Genomic DNA, 21,583 nt, shown 5'->3' on the forward strand with positions numbered 1-21,583 from the left:
AACACAGCCAGAACTTTATCCGTCACTGGGGAAATAAGAGGCGAGTGGTGTGTAGGTGGGAACTAATAATTAAGACGAGTTTCAGTTTTCTGCTGAATGGAGGCATCCACTTCCCTTTGCAAAAAGCTACAGACTCAGCGATAATTCATTCAGCCGAGCTGCTTCCTCGCACCGCGTCTCACACGTGAACCTATTCCTCTCCTCCTTTGCAGAACGCCAACACTGGAGAGAGAGAGCTGGATGGGCACCAAGCGACGGGAGGCTGCAGTAGCCCTGAGAACACAAACCTGAACGGAACCAGCTTCTTCACAGACACGGTCGCCATAGAAACGGCTGAACACTCAGACACTGCAGCGCCTGCAGACCGCGAGGTGGAACTCACCACGAACGCCTCGGACGGACGGGAGACGCAGGCGAGCCCAGGCGACGAGCAGGAAGAGATCTGTGTGGAGATGGATCCACGAGACACCCCCGGAGAAGACCTCCTGGACCTCTTCCCTGACCCGCCGCCCGACGCCATGGAACCTGAAGACCTAGAGGACGAGGAGAGCGGACTCTGCGGTGACACACCGGGTCTGGACCACAAGGACTCCTCCTGTCCCGGGACAGGACACGACGAGCTCAACAGGAACGAGTCCATCGCCTCGTCCGTGTCCGACACGCTGTCCAGCGCTGACAGCGTCTACGAGAACGAGGCTCACCGTAAAAGACCGGACCCCCAGGAGCAGGAACCAGAGCCCAGCCCTGAGGAGGACCTGCCCCCTGGACCTCTAGACCAGGAGGACCTGCCCCCTGGACCTCTAGACCAGGAGGACCTGCCCCCTGGACCCCTAGACCAGGAGGACCTGTTCCCTGGACCCCAAGACCAGGAGGACCTGTTCCCTGGACCCCAAGACCAGGAGGACCTCCTCCCTGCACCCAAAGACCGGGAGGACCAATACCAGGAGGACCTGCCCCCTGCACCCCAAGACCAGGAGGACCAATACCAGGAGGACCTGCCCCCTGCACCCCAAGACCTGGAGGACCTGTTCCCTGGACCCCTAGACCAGGAGGACCTGCCCCCTGGACCCCAAGACCAGGAGGACCAAGACCAGCTCACCCCTGAAACCCAAGAGGACCCAGTAAGTCCCGATGTCCCCCTAGAAGGTCCGACCGGGGAGGCTGCGGAGTCGATGCTGGAGCATTACATCCAAGAAGAGGCCTTGTCTGACGTCTCCAACGAGTCCTACCACGACCTGGAGGCCGACGAGTGCCTGAGGGTCGAGATCGCCGTGGCCTCGTCCGACAGCGACACAGACGAAAAGTGGAGGGCCATCTTCTCCTCTTCCATCAACAGAGAGGACGATGACTCGTACCTGGACAGCCTCCAGCTGAGTGCCCAGGAGCTCTTTGTGCAGAAGGCCGAGGTGAGCGACGCCGAGGAAGAGGAGGACAACGCTCCGACGGAGGAAACCCCCTTTGAGGAAGAGCTGGACGACGAGGTGCTGGAGCAGCCCATCGACGTGGTTTCCTTCTCTTCTCCCCCTCAGGAGGTCCTGTACAACCCCTTGTCCCAGCCGGGACTGTCCAAAATCTCAGAGGACGACAGCGAAAACGGAAAGGACGCATCCCACCGCAGCCACGCGCCCCGACACCTCCAGCCCTCCCCACCCCTGAGCGCCGACCCCGCCAAGAAGCTGCCCAAGGACTTCTGTGTGATCCAGGAGACCAAGAGCGAGAACGTCAGCACCGAGCACGTGGACTTCCAGGTGGCACGCAAACAATGGCTGGAGATGGAGGAGCAGAGCAAGAAGCAGATCGTGTCGCCCACCGCCAAGACGCCCACCCTCCAGGGCAGCCACAGCTTCATGTACACGCCCGTCCGCACCGTGGAGAGGCCCCAGAGGAGGGAGCACTCCCTGGAGAACCTGAGCCTGGTGGGAGACTACCCCCTGACCCAGTTCAGCCCCTGCTCCGAGGACTCCGGTCTGGACGACCTGAGCTACCGCTCCCCCTTCGAGGACCCGGAGACCCCGGTGGAGAGGGAGGTCCGCGCGGCCCTGGAGCGGGAGGACCACTTCAGGAAGGGGCGGGGCTTCTCCAAGATGGGCAAGTCGACGGACTGCGCCCCGTCGCGGGGCCTCCCCCGCTCCGTCAGCACGCCGCTCACGCCCTCCTTCATCATCACCTCCTCGCCCTCCAAGGGGTCCCGGAGCCACGAGCTGGCGGCCAACAACGTCATCATCCTGGAGCCCGGGGACGACTTCCCCGGCGGGCCGAACCACGCGGCCTGGGAGCAGGCGGGCGACTCCAACCTGATCATCCTGGAGACGTCCAACCTGATCATCCGCAGCGCCTCCGAGTTCTGCCTGAGCCAGGGCCGCGAGCCGCAGTCCCAGGAGAAGAGCTTCCTCAACAACCCCTTCTTCAAGCTGCGCTCCCGGAGCTCCGTGTCCCTGGTGGACGAGGAGATCCGTGTGGTGAAGCAGAGGGAGGAGGAGCTCCGCAAGGAGAGGGCCAGCGCCTACGGCAAGGACCGCTTCGGCTCCAGTGTCATGTCGCCCAATCAGATGGACAGCCTCGCCTTCAGTAACACAGGTATGGAGCGCCAGCGTCTCCCGCAGAACCTGCAGAGTTCTACTGTTTCACTTCACTTCTGTTCAAATCTTGTACTCTGCCTTTTATTGACACACCAACTCAGAGTTTTATTCAGTTGGCACTCATTATTTAGTTTGGAATAAAAGTTGTGGCTGCAGTGAAAGTCGAGCAAATCTGATGACAGTAGTGAAAGAGTAACATAGTGCGGATTCAACAGACTTCACACTGTTTGTCATCGTCATGTTCATGCCAGAATGTGTTTTTCTCTTACAGTTGACGTTCCAGAGAAATGCAAATCATCCCCATCATCACCGATGAAGACCGCTTATAGAATGGACCGCGCCGTGTTGTCCTGCGACCACAGGGTAAGACTCTCTCACTCCCAGTAAGGACAGTAAGAGCCTGTAGACCCTTGAGGGCATCTTTAGGTGTAGCTGAAAGGAAATTGGCTCTGTAAGGGTTAAATAACCGTTACAATCACATACTATCATGGGTCACATTCAATAGGGGAGTGACCTTCAAAACCTGCATGGTAACAAAGTAAGATAATGATGATGATAATAAAAGGTATGATTGTTATATGGGCAATGACTTCAGGATTTGAATCTTTAACTTCAGATAGTCACAGCACCTCAAAAGTGAGGTGGAGAAAAGGAGAGGATTTGAGAGAATGATGTGTGGTGGAGGGGCGGTGAAATAAGCACCAACATGAGACCAACACGAGGAAATGTTCTTTCTCAGTTCCCAGACGTCTACAGCAAAGAACGACGCAAGAGTGCCATGGCCCTCCGATGGGAGGCCGGGGAGTTCGCAGAGGAGAAGACCGACTGAGGCAAAGGAACACAAATGGTTTGTGGGGAAGGCGTTACATTGTGTGCGTACTGCCCATTTCTCTGTGTCTTACGCAGTGTTTGTTCTTGTGTCGCGACACAGCATACGCTTTGCTTCTGTGGTTCTTCATGCAAAATATTGTGATCCTTCCTGGATTTTGGAAAAGAGCAACAACTGGCTAAACAATTACAAAACAAAAACACCACCATAGTCATGTACAGACTGGGGCCTTAATAGGTTAGATTTGTAGAAGAAGAGTATTTGCAGTGTGTTCAAGTTTTCCAAGATGCCTGATAGTTAAATGAATGTATTGTTTAGGCCACAATTTGCTAACATTTATAAATGTAAAACATTCAAAAGAAGAAAACATTTTGTCTATTGCGCTAAAGGCAACAGAGGCTACGTTGCTATATATGTATATTTAATGTATTTTTGTACTGTGATTTTATTTGCTGCAAATGAATAGTTGGATGATCTTCAGTACCAAAAGAGAATATTATAAACCAGGACATCAAAGGCAGCTTGAGAACAGCTCTAATCTTTAATAGCTTACATGTATTTTTTCGTAAAATATGACAATCCAAAATGTATTTTTGAGATGTACAATGATTTTTGAAATCCACGCACCCTGAAAGCACAAAGCCTTTACCTCTGCTATCATACAATAACACTTTAGTGGGTCTACTAGGTTGATCAATAGGTCATTGATCAATGATCAATTCTAAAGGGTCATACTTTTGAAAAAGGTTTGAAAGAGGGAAAATGACAATATTGAAATGACAATATAAATTAAATGGAAGTCAATTAAGAAATGCATTTATATTGTTGTATTCAAAACTCTCAAGAGTATTGTGAATGGATGAAGTATATATTTGAAGTATTTAAAGATTTTTTTCAAAACTATGGTTTCCTTTAAAAGCTATTTTAAAGGAATTTACTATTTACTTTCATGTCACTATCATAAAAAACAATTAAAAGAATAATAATCAGCAAACGATAAACATGACTAGAACAGTGACCGTGTTTTAGGGATCATCCACATTATCTTCTCTAGCTAACGAAAAGACAGCATTTGTTACCGTTAACGGCGTTGTGTACATCCTGTATGCTAATTCCTTAAGGTTCACTACAAACAACCACTCTGTACTCAAAGTGATGGGTAACGTGAGCTGACAAGAGGCTTCTGTTTGTTATTATCAACCTTGTTATTAAAGTATATGGGGGCTTTATCTCTGTATATGTATATGTTGAGTATTCAAAGAGATTCATGCAACAATAAAAGAATGATGAGAAACATGTCAAGTTCTGCCTCTTGTGTTTATTAATTATAAAGGCGGTGTTTGTGTTTGTGAGAAGGAATTAGATGAAGCATGGAATATTTCATCATCTATAGTTGATGATGAATTTGATAATACAATTGTTATCATATTACACATACAAACATATTAGAAATATTGCACATTGTGTATCACAAGTATGTACAGATTTATGTGCATTAGTATAATTCCAATATATAATTCCTTTTAAATATTATCATTTGTTATTTATGACACACATACAATCTGTGTCCACTAAAACACATAAAAGTAAAATGTCAATAAATTCATAGTTAAAATGCATCTTTTAAATTACACTTGAAAGGTTCACCACAGCGTTGACCAGGACCCCGAGGAACCAGAGCTAAACCTTCACCACAGCGTTGACCAGGACCCTGAGGAACCAGAGCTAAACCTTCACCACAGCGTTGACCAGGACCCTGAGGAACCAGAGCTAAACCTTCACCACAGCGTTGACCAGGACCCCGAGGAACCAGAGCTAAACCTTCACCACAGCGTTCACCAGGACCCCGAGGAACCAGAGCTAAACCTTCACCACAGCGTTCACCAGGACCCCGAGGAACCAGAGCTAAACCTTCACCACAGCGTTCACCAGGACCCCGAGGAACCAGAGCTAAACCTTCACCACAGCGTTCACCAGGACCCCGAGGAACAAGATGTTTCCCATCTGGAACACCAGCATCAGCGTCTTCTCAAACACGTACCCCTGAAACACAACGGAACAAACCAGAGTAGAAATGAGTTTCAAACGCGTTTGAACTTAACCTGTGAGGTCAGCGCGGACTCACCTCTGGGGGGCGTGGATCCTCCGGCGTGACGAGGGGGAGGCCGTCCTTGTCCCTAGTGTTCCCAGCAGATGAACACCAGTTGGCCATGTGCTGAATGACTGAACAAAACAAGGCAGGAACAACAGCGGGTCAGTCTGTCAAACTGCTGCCGAGGTTCAGAGCAGGACCACGTGATGAGCCTCTATGGCCTCGAGCATTGAAGGCTAACCCAGCGCTAGCCTGGCGTAGCCGGCTGCTCTGATTGGCCAACTGGACGCTACTCTGAAGAGTTTCACCTTTGACCCCGGCTGACTGACTACTCAAAGCCTTCAATCAGACCGCTTATTGGAAATTCTAAAAACAAAGAATATAGAGGCCAGTGGCTTTTTGCGTTTCTAAACCTGAATATGTTTCCATGGTTTCAAAGTAGAAAATGCTGGAGTCTGTCAGCCTGCTATATCTGGACGCCCGTCAGGTGTTGACTGCTGAGGAAATGCTAAATCATTCCGCACAAACATATGCTGGAAATGTTCAGTTCATCCTTGTTCCATGACAATCTATTTTAGAGATTGCAATACCACCAAATACCTAAGTGTCCTCGTTTGTCTGACACACACACACACACACACACACACACACACACACACACACACACACACACACACACACACACACACACACACACACACACACACACACACACACACACACACACACACACACACACACACACACAAAATCAGAGCATTAAATCTGTGGGAGAGAGATTGGTTTTGCCGCTTCAGGCTAGAGAACAGTCATTAAGCTGAATGCTTTCCTCCGCTCACTTGTCCTCAGTCGGCACCAAACAAGGAGCTGGAGAATGTGTTCATATGCAGGTGAGCAGCGAGATGAGGATGATTGCAGACCCTCACAACAGTCGCATCCAAATTAAAACAAAAGTCCAAGACGAAATGTTCCCACACTTAACCTGGGAACACTTCAAAAGAACTACACTGACAACATGAGAACAATATATAACGTTACAACAGAACTACACTGAACTAGAGACCTATATGTAACGTTACAACAGAACTACACTGAACTAGAGACCTATATGTAACGTTACAACAGAACTACACTGAACTAGAGACCTATATGTAATGTTACAACAGAACTACACTGAACTAGAGACCTATATGTAACGTTACAACAGAACTACACTGAACTAGAGACCTATATGTAATGTTACAACAGAACTACACTGAACTAGAGACCTATATGTAATGTTACAACAGAACTACACTGAACTAGAGACCTATATGTAATGTTACAACAGAACGACAATGAAAGAATGCCCTATATGCAACGTTACAACAGAACTACTCTGACAAAATGTCCTATATGTAATGTAACAACCAAGGCCTGCAGTACCCTTGTTTGTCCTGGCAGAGGCGATGGAGTGGAAGTGGAGCCCCAGGTCAGCCAGCAGGATCCAGAGCAGCCACCCCACCAGGGCTGTGGCCGGAGGCCCCCTCAGCAGCAGAGCCTGCTGCTGGAAGCCCAGGAACACACATGCCACTGTGGATAGAGAGGACAGGAGGGCATGACCCGGAGTTAGAGGGAGATAGGGAGAGAGGGACAGACACACAGACACACAGACACACAGACAGACACACAGACAGATCCTCACCAGCCAGTATCTGCAGCCAAGTGCCTGCTGAGCGATGAACAAGGTTGAAGAGACACCTCCTAGCAGACAACCAGACAGTAAGGACACTTAGAGACAATGTTAAGGAGCTGCTGGCGAAGGGGCGGCTGGTTAAGGGGCTGCTGGTTTAAGGGGCTGCTGGATTAAGGGGCCGCTGGTCTGGGACGGTGCTAAGGGGCCACTGGTCTGAGACGGGGCTAAGGGGCCGCTGGTCTTGGACGGGACTAAGGGGAAGCTGGTCTGAGAGGGGCTAAGGGACTGCTGGTTTAAGGGGCCACTGGTCTGAGACGGGGCTCAAGGGCATTAAGGTAGCACTCTGATCTCACCTGGGGGAGTGGGGAGCAGGTCTGAACATGGCTATGATTGGCTGGATGAGGGAGAGGGCCAGGACAGCACAGCCCAGGTATGGATGGTAGCCCGCATGCTGCACAATATAGAAACACTCAATATGAGTATAGAGTAGGCTACCCCAAGTATTACTGTGAATATACAGTAGGCTACCCCAAGTATTAGTATGAGTATACAGTAGGATACCCCAAGTATTAGTATGAGTATACAGTAGGATACCCCAAGTATTACTGTGAATATACAGTAGGCTACCCCAAGTATTAGTCTGAGTATACAGTAGGATACCCCAAGTATTAGTGTGAGTATACAGTATGAGTATACAGTAGGCTACCCCAAGTATGAGGATACAGTATGCTACAGTAAGTATTAGTATGAGTATACAGTATGCTACCCCAAGTATTAGTACGAGTAAACAGTGGGATATCCCACGTATGAGTATAGAGTAGGCTACCCCAAGTATTAGTATGAGTATACAGTAGGCTACAGTAAGTATGAGTATACATTATGATTTTAAAGTTTGTGTGATAGGATAGTATTTAAATGCTATGTTTTCACAGACAGACAATTTCTACGCTGGCCCACTGGTCAGAACTTAAGACCTCCTCCACCCAAATCCTCTTAGTAGCACAAGTCTAGCATGATGAAAATACATTCAGAATATCATGAAATTAGCCATGATGCATTAAATGTACCAGCATAGACTCAAGGTGTCGGGAGTCGGGACTAAAATGGTTAAATGTGGAAGAGAAAGATGGTCAGGAGACAACAGCTTAGCTGAAGATGGTCACCAAACAACAAACAAAGAGACGAGGACTTTCATAACGGTGGTCAATGGTCTATAATGTTCTGGTAGCCTCCAGCCGTACTGGTGCTGAAGGCTTCAAATGCACTCTGGGTGAGAGATTGCATCGTGCTTCAGAGGGAGGAGAGTCTGTCCTGCTGGTCGGCTCAGCAGCAGAATCACGACTCTCTAGCACCCCCTGCTGCCACCGCCTTCCCACTGCAGGGTCAGCACCGCAGACAGTGTGACTCATGCCAGCATCGCCCACACACACGTTTGGAGGACAACATGACAAAGGAGCCAAAGAACATGATTCAATGCACAGTTAAAACATGCTTTGAAAGATGGAGACATACAGACAGACAGAGACAGACAGACAGACAGCAGGGGAGACAAAGAATGGTAGGGGAGGGGGGGGGGGGGGGAGGACTCACTTTGCTCCACCCTCCTCGGTACAGGAACGGCAGGGTGAAGGCCACACTGATAAGGCTGACCGCCAGCAGCATCAGGCCTCGGTGAACCTGCAGTATCACAGACCCAGCCCTCATCACTCTCTCTCCAGGCTCCAGACCACACAGCCAGCCCTCATCACTCTCTCTCTGGGCTCCAGACCACACAGCCAGCCCTCATCACTCTCTCTCTGGGCTCCAGACCACACAGCCAGCCCTCATCACTCTCTCTCCAGGCTCCAGACCCCACAGCCAGCCCTCATCACTCTCTCTCTGGGCTCCAGACCACACAGCCAGCCCTCATCACTCTCTCTCTGGGCTCCAGACCACACAGCCAGCCCTCATCACTCTCTCTCCAGGCTCCAGACCCCACAGCCAGCCCTCATCACTCTCTCTCTGGGCTCCAGACCCCACAGCCAGCCCTCATCACTCTCTCTCCAGGCTCCAGACCCCACAGCCAGCCCTCATCACTCTCTCTCCAGGCTCCAGACCCCACAGCCAGCCCTCATCACTCATTATCACTTTCAACAGGACTGGTTCAACACATCTCTTCAATTGACGTTTCCAATTGAAACATGTTTCGGGTTTTCAAGGTCTTTGCTCTCAGTTTTGTGTGGTTGTACTTCTCTTTGGTTCCCTGGTCTCCTACCTGAAACCACAGCTTGCCTCCTCCCAGCAGAACGTCTGGCCACATGTGTCTGAAGTGTCGGCTGACGAGGACGGCCGTGCTGACGACCCACATCCACGCTGCCAGCATGATGACCCCTGGGGATCACAGGACGGGGGAACATCATCAACGCTGGGATCACATGACCAGGGAAACGCTCCAGGTCACATGACCAGGGAGACGCTCCAGGGGGAACATCAACACCGATGCAATAGTTGGAAATATTGTCCACTGTCCAGTCTCTCAAAACAAGACGGATCTATATTTTTTAAAGAGCTAATTTGTTAAGCGAGTGAATAGAGATAGATGTTTTTTTTTGTAGTTAATGAAACATGACCTAGTGCTCCATGGTGCCATGCAGGAGATCTCTCCCTGAGTGTGTGTGGAGATGGCTGGTCTAACCTGTGCTCACTTATAACTCACTGTGCAACAGGTTTGCATCCCGACCCAGCCCAAGAGTCCAATCAGACTGGGCCAGGTGAGGCTGGTTCAGCCAGCCATCATCCACTCACACACGCCACACTATCACTGTGGAAACTCTGCATTCATCAAATTGAAATAATAGTAAAATAATACGAGTCAAACAGAAGAGCAGATCCTCAAGTTAGTGTCTCAGGCTAGGGTTACAAAGATCTACAGCGCTCCGTGTGTTGAAGGCCCCCACAGTGTTCTGGTGTCAGACTGGTTTGGGTTCAGGGTCATTGTTGTGTCCGGCAGACCGACCGTGGAACTTGATGATCAGTGGAGAGCGGGAGCCGGAGAGGTCCACAGGGGGTCCCACAACGAGAGCCCTGACGCTGGAGACCAGAGGCTGTCTGTGGTGCCTCAGAGGGGAGCCTGGACACACACACACACACACACACACACACACACACACACACACACACACACACACACACACACACACACACACACACACACACACACACACACACACACACACACACACACACACACACAATACTAGGATGGAATATAAGGTGCAGTACATGTGAAACTAATGCTATTGATGGGAATTGGAACTATAAACATACGATAAGTTAATTCATGAGTTATTCTAATAATCCAAAGTGCCGATGTGTGTGTGTTCCAGTGGAGGCTTCTCCAGTGAGGAGAGGGAGGAAGATCCTCCTTAACATTGTTGAGAATAAAAGGTGTAGATTGCCCAGACTACTGTAATGAATTAATGCCCTTAAATATGACTACTTTAATGCCTTTGTATATGTAATGTTCGTTTCCCTGGGTAAAGGGACATTAGCACCCTCTATCGCCTATTGGATATTACTTCGGGGAGGACGTTCCTCCCTCAGCCTTCATTGACTCCCATTCATTTCTCGGGAACTACTGGTGGCCGGTGGATAACATGGGGGTCAATGGGAGAGAGGAGGAAAGTCCTCCTCTGAGGGGGTGGGACTAGCTAAGGGATCTGAATCGCGTCAGCGTCTATTCACGAATAGGCTAGAGCCCTGGCTGCGCTATGAACCAATAAGAAGAAGTCCTGGCTGCGCTATGAACCAATAAGCAGGAGCCCTGGCTGTGGAGCAGCCTGGAGGGAGGGTTTATCCCCTCAAGTCTCTAGGCTACGAGAACCAACAAACACGCTCGGTCGTATGCCTTGTTTCCACCGAGTGGTGCGCTACTGTTCGTTGCGGTACAGTGCGGCTCTGTTCGCTTTTATTGGCGTTTCCGCCGAGGGGTGCGGTTCAGTTCGCTTATATTGCCGTTTCCACTGCCAAAAGTCTGCCGAAATAAACACGCTGAGCCTACATACTTTTCGACACTTCTCCATTGGGTTACCAAGCCGTCTGAAAGGGTGGCGAAAACGTGGGGCTACACACGCCGTTATTCTGAAATCACTTTAAAAATATCCCATTTGGTATGACCAGGTCACTGATATCTTTGCAACACAAACAGCGAGGAGGATTGGCTTGATCTATAAATGAAGTCCCTCAATCTTATTTGGCTTAACACCATGACCAACATTCTGAAACATCCATTAACATCCACATTTGCCTCAAACAATGTTAAGCTTACAGCCCATGTCAATAGTTGTGAAATTATGTTCTTGTTCTTTTAATTGTATGTTACTCTGACTGTTCTGTTTAATATTGTGGAAAGGATGTTAGTGAATGATTCAGAGCATGATGCATTTTAAATGGCATCACTTTTGGTCTTGTGTCTTCATTTTTCTTAAAACAATTGTAGCTGAAAATAAACATAGCCAAATTACAACCAATAGCTTCAGTCATTGAGGGCAAAAATAGGCCCAATGATATGCCCAGATTGTTTTATTTAGTTTTAGGAGAGTAGGCCTGATTTGACTAACTGGCTTTGCATCCTTTCCTTCTGCCCTTGTAGTCCAAGACATGCTGCCCACCAGCTTTCAAAATACAATGCTGCCACTGGTGGATTTGTATACATTTTATTCACATAATTATCCCTCCCTGCTATTTTGTAGTTCACCAAAACACCCTGAAACAACTTGAGTCTCACATACTTATGCCACCATACGCCACTAACAGTGCAAGCAGGCCAATGGCAATCAAGCGCGCAGTCCTTCCTCCCTCGCTTTAAAAACCACCAGCCTCCACTGGTGTGTTGGGACCCCCTCGGTTCTCACCCTGCTGAGCTCTGCCGTGGGCCAGGAACAGGAAGTAGCTCTGGTCCAGGTCAAACCTCTGGTCCGTCTGAGGTATGCGGACGTCTCTACGGAAACGGCACTGGATGGCACCGTCGGCCAGGGCCCCGACCTGGTCCCGCAGGGCCCCCTGGGGGCAGGGAGGAACCCAGGTTAGTGTTGAGCGGCCCGTCAGAGACCAGGACCGTCTGGTCCTGCTGCGCTGGTCCATCCCCCCCGGGCGTCCAGTACCTGGGGAGCTGGCTCAGGACGGGTCCGCCCGGAGACAGAGGCGGCCTGGATGTGGACTCGGCCTTCGTCTCGAATACACAAGTAGACGTCATCGTTGCCCTGGAACAGACAGTGGAGGGCCGTAGGGCCGTAGGCTGGAGCGTCACACTCAGAGTGGAGAGAGTTATTCACCTGGTTATTGTCAGTGGCTGGAGCTATTCGTGAACTTTATCATTTTGAGGGTTGATTATTGAAATCATTAGCTGCCGATAGTAACCGAGGAAGCAGTTCTCCTCTGTCCCTGACCACATGAGATAACATTTTTGGCCATGGCGGCCCACCATGATTATTCATGGTGGAACACGACATACCAGAGTGGAGGAACACGACATAGCAGAGTATATATGCAAACCTTGTGTTTTTTCAAAAATGTAAACAAAGCGCAGTAGCCTAATTGAAAGAGTAACCATGTTAAAAAATGTATACGCTCTTTCACTACTTAGAGACTTTCATGATGAAAGTTACCTGGTTACCTACCAATGATTATTATCATCATCCATTTCGGAAAAGCAATGTTTCACTAATATTACATGATAATAATAACTAAGCTGTAACACCTGCAAACTATAACTTTATGGCAAGCTAAAATAACACTAAGTTGGACACCAGGTCTACATTATTTGAAAACAAAGGCTATAAAGGCAACACACACACACACACACACACACACACACCTCTATAGGCTACTATAATTATGCATGTTTAAAGTCTGACTGAATAAAATGAGACCTGTAATAATTTCCTATGTTGCGCATTTGCACACGTTCAGCCTACAATTTCCCCATATGGTATTTAGTACTAAGATGTAAACATCCCAAAACATTGTCATTGTTAATTTCACGGGCTATCATCATTTCTGTGTCATTCCAGTGTCTTTCTGACTGTGCGCGTGTATAGCCTACGTGTGTGTACCTGCCTGTCTGCGCAAACAATTGTGACCAATCATGACTGACTTAAGATCTCAGAAAGTTGAGTGCGTTCTGAAGCCGACCACTCCTTGATTTGTTGTGGATAACTTATTTAAGTTTTGTCCTCTCTGCGTCGACGACAATCAAATCGTGCAATGTATAATGCAGGTGGCTTCTTTGCTACTGATGCAGGTTGCAGACAAACGCTCTAATGATCAACTTGCTTCAACTTGTAGGCTTTTGACACTTTTTTCTCTCAGCTTCTCTGCGCCCCCCTTGCGCTTTTGTGGTTTATTATTATCCATTTCCACAGACGGACACTCACTTCTACGGAAGACGATTAGGGCCACACATAAGAAATAAAATTGAGTTCTGACTTTATTCTCAGAATTCTGACTTTAAAGTCAGAATTCTGAGATTAGAGTCAAAACTCAATTCTGACTTTAAAGTCAGAATTCTTATAATAAAGTGAATTTTGTCCTTCAAAGAAATCTACCAATGGGCTGCTTTTCGTGTCTCAAATACCGTCGCGATAAAAAATATTTATTATATACTTTTTTGATTACATGATGACAGGCCCAGCCCAAAAATGTGCGTTTGCCCACCAGGCAATGCCCGATACGCCAGATGGCCAGTCCACCCAGTCTGGTGACGGAGAACGGTGTTGGTCATGACAGAGTGAACACTGAATGAGGAGCTCATCAACACCTAAATAATCCGTCCTTGAAGAGAATATGAAAAATAAAGTTTATATTTCCAGCCCTTTCAAATGATTACAATCTCAGCAAATGGTAAATAGACCCCATTTAAATCGTGCTTTTCTGACCAGTGGCCTCTTCAAATGCTTTACAATGAGTGCCTCACATTCACCCGTTCATACACACATTCACCCGTCGCCCCTGTAGCCCCAAAGTCCCTGTAGCCCCTAAGCCCCTGGGCCCCGTACCCTGTAGCCTCATAGCGCCGCCTGGGCCCCATACCCCTATAGCCCCCTAGCCCCGTACCCCTATAGCCCCCTAGCCCTGTAGCCCCATAGCCCGGTACCCCTAACCCCCGGGGGCCTCTTAGCCCCTGTGGGCGCTGGGCCGAGGTCCAGCGCTGGTGGGCCGAGGGGCGGGTCACCTACCATCCAGGTGTCCGTCGAGAGGCCCAGCGCCACGTATCCCTCCGTGGGGCCGCTGAGCTCGAACAGCGCGCTGCCCCCGGTGGCGTCTGGGTAGAAGGACAGGAAGAAGCAGTCCCGGTCCGTCTCTGGACGGCAGCCCACTGGCTCCCTGAGGCAGGACTTGGTGTCTCCACAGCTCTCTGAGCTGAACTACAGGGGGCCGTCCTAGTTAGCTTCTCAGATACACACAGATCTAAAGACATGAATAATCCCACCGTCGCAGAGCGGCGAGTGGCGCCAGGAGGGGTTTATGTGCTAGCTGTGTACACTAAACGGATACACTACGGGACACATGCACTATGCTGGTGTGCACGGCTCTGGTATGTACATGCACGGTGCTGGTGTGCACGTGCAGCGTGAGTGTGATCAGTGATTCCAGGAGGGCTCGGTGCATTCCAACAGAAAGGTCTAATGGCATAACAAATAGCATGCGACTGCAGTATTGTTTTGGCTTCGACGCAGCCTTACAGTTTTTATTATTATTAAACACAGTATTCAATCTGCAATTTTCAGCCACCCCCGTCTGAGTTTCACAAAGATAAAACATTTGTGGCGCAAGAACTGCTGACTGCAGTGGCGCTGGTGATCCAGCGGGGGCGCCGTTTCACTGCTGGAGGCACGCAGGGGGAACAGTGCATCAGGAGCTTTTGGTTCTTCTAGAGTTCCTTCAACTCAGGTGGTGCGGACTCACCGCAGCGGGCAGGCCGGCGGCCGTGGTGGGGGGGGTGAGGACTCCAGCGGTGGTTGAAGCGGCAGCAGCCCTGGTAACGGTCACCACTGGGCCTGGTACCTGGACCCAGAACACCTTTTTCTTCTGGACCACGGTGGCGCTGGAGCAGACCGAGAGACACAGGACCAGAACCAATGAGAAACAATGAGAAACGTCTGCCTTCATCATCTACCGAGTCTGCTGCTGAAGCATCCTGCTGACATCATGTGACGGACAATCACATGATATAAACTGAATTATATTAATAACTGGATTTAAAGGCCAGGAGACACCTGGAGTGTGAAGTCACTCCTGGTTAAAGATTAGTTATTAAGAGCTTTGCTTTGGTTTCACTTTGACCTTTGAAGACATTGAGTCATTTCTAAATAGATTTATCGTTAGTCTGGATTAGTTCCAGACAACGCAGCATAATGTTTGAACCTTGAGACTTAGTTACACCACTGAAAGGAGTCCCAACAGAACACTTAGCTCATAGCTAAACGGCCCGGACATATCTGTACTCAATGCTGATCAATAGCGATTTCAAAAATCACATGATGTCACAAATCACTGATATGTAAAAAAATAAATAAATGCTGTCCTGCCTGTACCTCTCTCTTTGTTTATGATAATCTTGCTTATGACTCTTAAACGCCTCCCACTCAGCCTAAACCCCTCCCCCACAAGCCCCCCCCCCCTCTGTGTTATATTATCTTAGCTCTGTGTTTTCTAAATAAAGAAATGGAGACACAACTCCGTAAAAAAAACTTCACACGATAAACTGACAAATAGATTTTGTTTGTAAAACAATGTGTGTGTTTGGAGGACTCACAAGAACTGGACTGTGGGGGGCGGGTCCTGGGGGCAGGTCCACACCGCCTGCACTTGAAGTTTTTTAGAATCACTGGTGTGACTCACACCAGACGCCTGAAGAGAACACAACAGATGAGTGAACCTCCTCCTCTGTCTCCAAGGGATCACTGAGGTGGACCAATCACAGCGTGTTCCTCTCCTCATGACAGAACCTCGTGGGTTTATAGGCCTGCTTCAGAGTGAGCCACAAGCAACCTCAAGCAGGCGTCTACAAGACTACAGACAATTATGAGAGAGAGATATATATATATATACATCCATTTTAAACCACTTCCTCTCTAGTCTGGAGACAGACACTCTGAGTCAGACCCTCAGACCAGGCCTCTCAGACCCCTCACCTGGCTCCCCTATCACCTGTAGGCCCCCCCTCACCTGTAGGCCCCCCCTCACCTGTAAGCCCCCTCTCACCTGGCCGTCCCCCTCACCTGTAGGCCCCCCCCCCCTCACCTGGCTCCCCTATCACCTGTAGGCCCCCCCTCACCTGGCCAACCCCCTCACCTGGCTCCCCCATCACCTGTAGGCCCCCCCCCCCACCTGTAGCCCCCCCCCTCACCTGTTGGCCCCCACAGTCCAGCAGCTGGGAGGCGCTGGGCTGCAGCAGGCTGAAGGCCCCCCGGGGCCCGGTGGACCGGTGGGCCGCGGCGTCACGTGCCTCCAGGAGGAAGCCTTTGAAGTGGTGGGATTCGTCTCTGGCCAGCAGCGTGACTGCACACACACACACACACACACACACACACACACACACACACACACACACACACACACACACACACACACACACACACACACACACACACACACACACACACACACACACACACACACACTAAGATAAGATGGTGCTTTGTGATTCCCAACACACATTAAGAGAGATCAAATATTGTGACGCAAATTTTGAAGTGAGTAAAAAAGTGACTAAATGAATACAGAAAATACATCTAATTACACAACATGAGAACTAGAAAATTTGACAAAGGGCAGTAGAATGAAGGTAAGCATTAGAGAGTTGAGGGTAGAATGAAGGTAAGCATTAGAGAGTTGAGGGTAGAATGAAGGTAAGCATTAGAGAGAGTTCAGGTGGTTTGTTAGGGTTTGTCTCTCCAGACGTCTCCACTGTCCACAGGACAGTGTGTGAGGAGGCTCACCGGTGATGTGGTCTCCGGGCTGGACGGTGGCCCCGTCCACGGTGAGGCGGTACGGGGCGGGGTCGGGGCTGGGGCTGTGGCCGTGCAGCGGCTCCATGCTCCCACACGCCTCCTGGACCTTCCCGTTACTGAAGCCCAGCGCGGGGCCCGCCCACCAGGCCAAGAGCCACACGCACGCCCACCCCATGACCTGGAGCACGGAGAGAGGAGGGAGGCCTGATCCTGGGCGACAGTGAGGAAGAGGCGATATCTGAAACCACTTAGACATAGGAAACATAGGACAGAAAACCTGAAGGTGGAAGGAAATGTATACGTTGGCGTGATTCCTCTCGTTTACCTTTGATTCCAGCAAGATGAAGTTTGGGTCTTTTTACGAAATGATCTTCACAAGGCTGTGACTTATACATTAAGAGCTGAAGGTCCGATCTGTAAAAACACAGGCTGTTCTTGAACGGTGTCATAAGTCTGTAGGCCTATGCCTTCACACTGCATCAATTTGAAATAATTCAGGTTTCTGGATATCAAATATTAACCTATTAACACTGAAGTATTTTTGATAGTTGAACTAAGTAGCCAATGGGTTGGCCTACACTACACTAGAACACTATCAGTCCGTCGCAGATGAACCGCCACATGCTCCTGGAGATAAGAGACCGGGGCTGATCAATGGAGCCTCCAAGAGGGTCCGAGATATCTGCTTACTTTACATTATTATGACTGCACCATAAATGCATGGAGAGGAAATACAAATGATTTAATATCACTATCGTTAAGATTTTTTGTTGGATTGTGTCAACGGTTTGTGTACCGATGTTCATGTTGTTTTGGTTGTTGTTGCGCAGATGTTTAGGGTCTTGGAGGTGAGACTCCTTTATTTGTGAGAGTACGTGTTGTATGTGAAACCTACTACGATTATAAAAAGTGTCTGCATCTGATTTGAATATGTTACCTGCGGACTCACTAACCATAACCTGCAGTTTCACAACCACACGTTAAAGCTTTCATTCATTTCGTTTCACTTTCAAATTCCCCCGGTCACAAGAGAGTCAACGGACTTTAGTCAATGTTACATAAGAAACAAACTTCAAATAGGCCTACCTGGAATCTCTAACTCACCACGCCTGTACTTCCTGAAGGTTTGCAGGTCCGTTGCGCCTCAGTGCTTCTCGACCCGTTGCGACCTCCTGCTGTCTGAGGACGTCGCGTCGTCGAGGCCGTTGTCCTCCACCAGGGGGCGGTGCTGCTACAGGTTGACTGACTGTGTGCATGTGGTTGGTATTTGAGTGTTCTACTTGTCAATCACAGGCCCCCAGGAGGCGAATCTTTTTTTCGTAGGATGGTAGGGGCACGTACCGCCTTTTTCGCCTCTGATTGGTTAGAAGGGCTCTTCTCCGATTGGTTATGGCACAGGGCAGGCTGTCTGCTAGTCTACTACCAACAGAAGTAAACGAACTCAATCTAACAGTGATAAGTGCGTCCTATGAAAGAGTACAGAAGCCGACTTAAAATGGCACTATTTTGCCCAGCTGTGTGGGGGAACTATTTATGGAAAGCAGCGAGAAATGTAACGCGACTATTGTACACTGCAGTGGAGTAACATTGACAACAACCTCTAACAATTTAATTAGGCTCCAAGTTTTTCGAACCAGCAAATAGGCTTATAACAGCAGTACAATAAACAGAACAGTCAACACAGAGTCCATTAAGGCTCCCTGGGGTGACGAGAGATGTGTTGGTCCTAACTTGCATCCTGCCTGCTTAACAAACTATTTAATGAAACTATTATGTCCAAATTATTACCAAAGTAAAGGCATGATGGTAATTTTTAGTAGGCTACCACAGATGAATGAAGCCGCATTCAGTCAATGGTAGAAAATACACCACAGTTTACTTCTGTTGGTGGTAGACTAGCTGACAGCCTGCCCTGTGCCATAACCAATCGGAGGAGAGCCCTTCTAACCAATCAGAGGCGAAAAAGGCGGTACTTTCCCCTACCATCCTACGAAAAAAAGATTTGCCCCCAGGAGCAGTGCCTACTTCCGCAATCCACCCGTGCTCAGTGGCCAAGCCTGGTATTGCAGTTTTTTAGCGGGCTGTGGACTAGTGGTGGATTTCATGATTTGTTTGAATGAATCAGTTCGTGTCGGTCAGTTTGCCAAGAAGAGTCGTTCATTCGTTTGTTCGTTCGTTCGCATTTCCAGTAGCGGTGAATCATGATTCTGTCACTGAGTCGGTCAGACTCAGCTCCTCCCTTGTTCTCATTCTCAAACGAATCACGATCATGCAATGGTGCAAACGGTCATCAATCAACACAACATTAACTAAGTTCCTTTTAGCTGAGGAGTGCTTCATGTTCGGAATCGGGATGTTGTTGCCCGGCTGACTCTCATGACTTCTCAGTCCTCGAGTCTTCACCGCTAAACACAGTCAGTGAACGAACGGCGACTCGTGAGTCAGCGAGACTCAGCGACTAGTGGGTGGAGCTGGGAGTCGAGTCTCGGAGAACGAATGAGACGAACAATGACGAACGAGAGCGGTGAATCAGGTCGGTTCGTTCTTTTAAAGAGTTGTTTGTTTGAACTGATTCATTCGCGAACAAGCTACCACTACTGTGGACGGGTCCCTCAAATCATGGGGCCCGGAAGTAGATATCCCCGTTCACTCCAATACAAGTGGGGAACAGGATTGTGTCTCTGCAAATTTTCTCTGGATATCATTCAAAGGCTCATAATTATCTTTGGACCATGTACTATTAAAATGTAAGTTTCCTCTTTTCAAAACGCCACCTCAAGCATTTTATTAGCCGGAGAAGGAGGGGTGTGCAGCTGAAAGGAGTCGTAGTGAAACAAATGTTGCTTCGGCTGGGCCTCCGAGAGGGCTCAGTGCATAGCGTCACATATAGTGAATAATCGGGGGGGTTACAATCCCTTTCTCCTCCATGTCGCGGCTCAGTCTACTTCAGATTGATGTGAAAGTGGAAGAACCAGAGACGTCAGAGAACCCGACGCAGTCGTTTGGCCACAAATTTTGGCCATGATAATATATATTATATGATGTAGATATCTATGTAAAATATGATATTATCATTCAGTGGGGTGGCCCACTGAACTCACACCTAAGGTAGGCATTAGGATCTGGTGGTCATTTGAATTCAGGAAAGCCACCTGCTCCTTTTTGATCCCTTTTGTAGACCTATATAGCAGCCTATCATATCTAATATTCTCTGTCTGTTTGTGTGTGCGTGTGTGTGTGTGTTCCAAAACTATACTTTTCTGTTGTATTGGACAAAGTTAATTGTTTAGGATAACTTTTTTAATGGTTTTTGACTTGTTTACTAGTAGTAGACGGTTTCCTTTGGCGGTGGGCGAGGTTAAAAACTGGTCCCCGTAATTCCAATTGCGCAACCGGCTCAACTTTGTCCAAAGTTACGAGCCCCCATTCATTAGCTATGACTTTTTTATCTGCAGAGTGTGTTGTATGCAACAACAAATGCCTTTTTGTGTTGTGGCTGTGCTAGAGGGACATGTGGCCAGGTCTTGTCCAGAGAAGGGGGAGGGTACTGGAGAGGGGATCAGCAGTAAGAAGACGGCCAGTAGGGACACATCACCTGGTCTGGGCAGCCGCACAGGACCGTCTGTCCTGTCCCGGTGAACATGTAGAGGAGGCACAGGGAGGGAGGGAAGACACACAGAGCAAGCAGACATGTCACTGAGTGTAATTCTTTTGTGAACCAAGAGACACTGGCCAAAATGTAAGCTTCTGTCCACCCCTTCCCCAACTTGGCAGCAATTTGGCCATGCGTGGGGAAACACATTGACCTACAGGCGATTCCATGCCTTGTCTGCTTATTTTCACTCTGCTGCAGGTGGTGGCTGCTGCTGCTGGCGGCTGGTGGTGGTGGTGGCTGCTGCTGCTGATGGAGGTTGCTGTTGCTGGTGGCTTGAGCTGGCTGGTGCTGGTGGCTTGAGCTGGCTGGTGCTGGTGGCTTGAGCTGGCTGGTGCTGGTGGCTTGAGCTGGCTGGTGCTGGCAAACACTGCTGCTGCTGGAGGCGACAGCTGCTTGAGCTGGCTGGTGCTGGCGAAGGATGGTGGTGGTGACTTCTGCTGCTAGTGGTGGCAGCTTGTGCTGGCGACGGCTGTTGGGGGCTGGTGGTGCTGGTGGTGGCGGCTGTTGCTGGCGATGGCTGGTGGTGATGGCTGGTGGTGCTGGTGGTGATGGCTGGTGGCGATGGCTGATGGTGATGGCTGGTGGTGATGGCTGGTGGTGCTGGTGGTGATGGCTGGTGGTGATGGTGGTGATGGCTGGTGGCGATGGCTGGTGGTGATGGCTGGTGGTGATGGCTGGTGGTGCTGGCTGGTGGTGCTGGTGGTGATGGCTGGTGGTGATGGCTGGTGGTGGTGGCTGGTGGTGGCTGGTGGTGCTGGTGG

The 21,583-nt window shown here is 49.3% G+C and overlaps 1 protein-coding gene across 4 annotated transcripts; it reads right to left on the reverse strand.

The window, feature by feature from the left end:
- Nucleotides 1-4,706: 4,706 nt before the first annotated feature.
- On the reverse strand, nucleotides 4,707-18,393 carry frrs1b (ferric-chelate reductase 1b). 4 transcript variants are annotated; one of them, XM_084475102.1, is made up of 17 exons: nucleotides 18,254-18,393; nucleotides 17,493-17,581; nucleotides 17,156-17,377; nucleotides 16,564-16,715; nucleotides 15,970-16,064; nucleotides 15,120-15,258; nucleotides 14,390-14,578; nucleotides 12,317-12,415; nucleotides 12,068-12,215; nucleotides 10,171-10,284; nucleotides 9,430-9,545; nucleotides 8,766-8,852; nucleotides 7,529-7,626; nucleotides 7,185-7,243; nucleotides 6,926-7,072; nucleotides 5,534-5,631; nucleotides 4,707-5,451 (listed from the first exon to the last, which is right to left on the reverse strand). In XM_084475102.1, the coding sequence occupies exons 2-17, from the start codon at nucleotides 17,560-17,562 to the stop codon at nucleotides 5,359-5,361; spliced, it is 1,926 nt and encodes a 641-aa protein (XP_084331228.1). In that variant the 5' UTR covers nucleotides 17,563-17,581; nucleotides 18,254-18,393; the 3' UTR covers nucleotides 4,707-5,358. The 4 variants fall into 4 exon arrangements, with proteins under 4 accessions (XP_084331228.1, XP_084331229.1, XP_084331230.1 ...); XM_084475103.1 differs by having other exon boundaries at nucleotides 18,272-18,347; XM_084475104.1 differs by having other exon boundaries at nucleotides 17,156-17,345; nucleotides 18,272-18,294.
- Between the last annotated feature and the right edge of the window lie 3,190 nt (nucleotides 18,394-21,583).

This window comes from Micromesistius poutassou (assembly GCF_964030765.1).
Source record: "Micromesistius poutassou genome assembly, chromosome: 11".
Classification (NCBI taxonomy): Eukaryota; Metazoa; Chordata; class Actinopteri; order Gadiformes; family Gadidae; genus Micromesistius; species Micromesistius poutassou.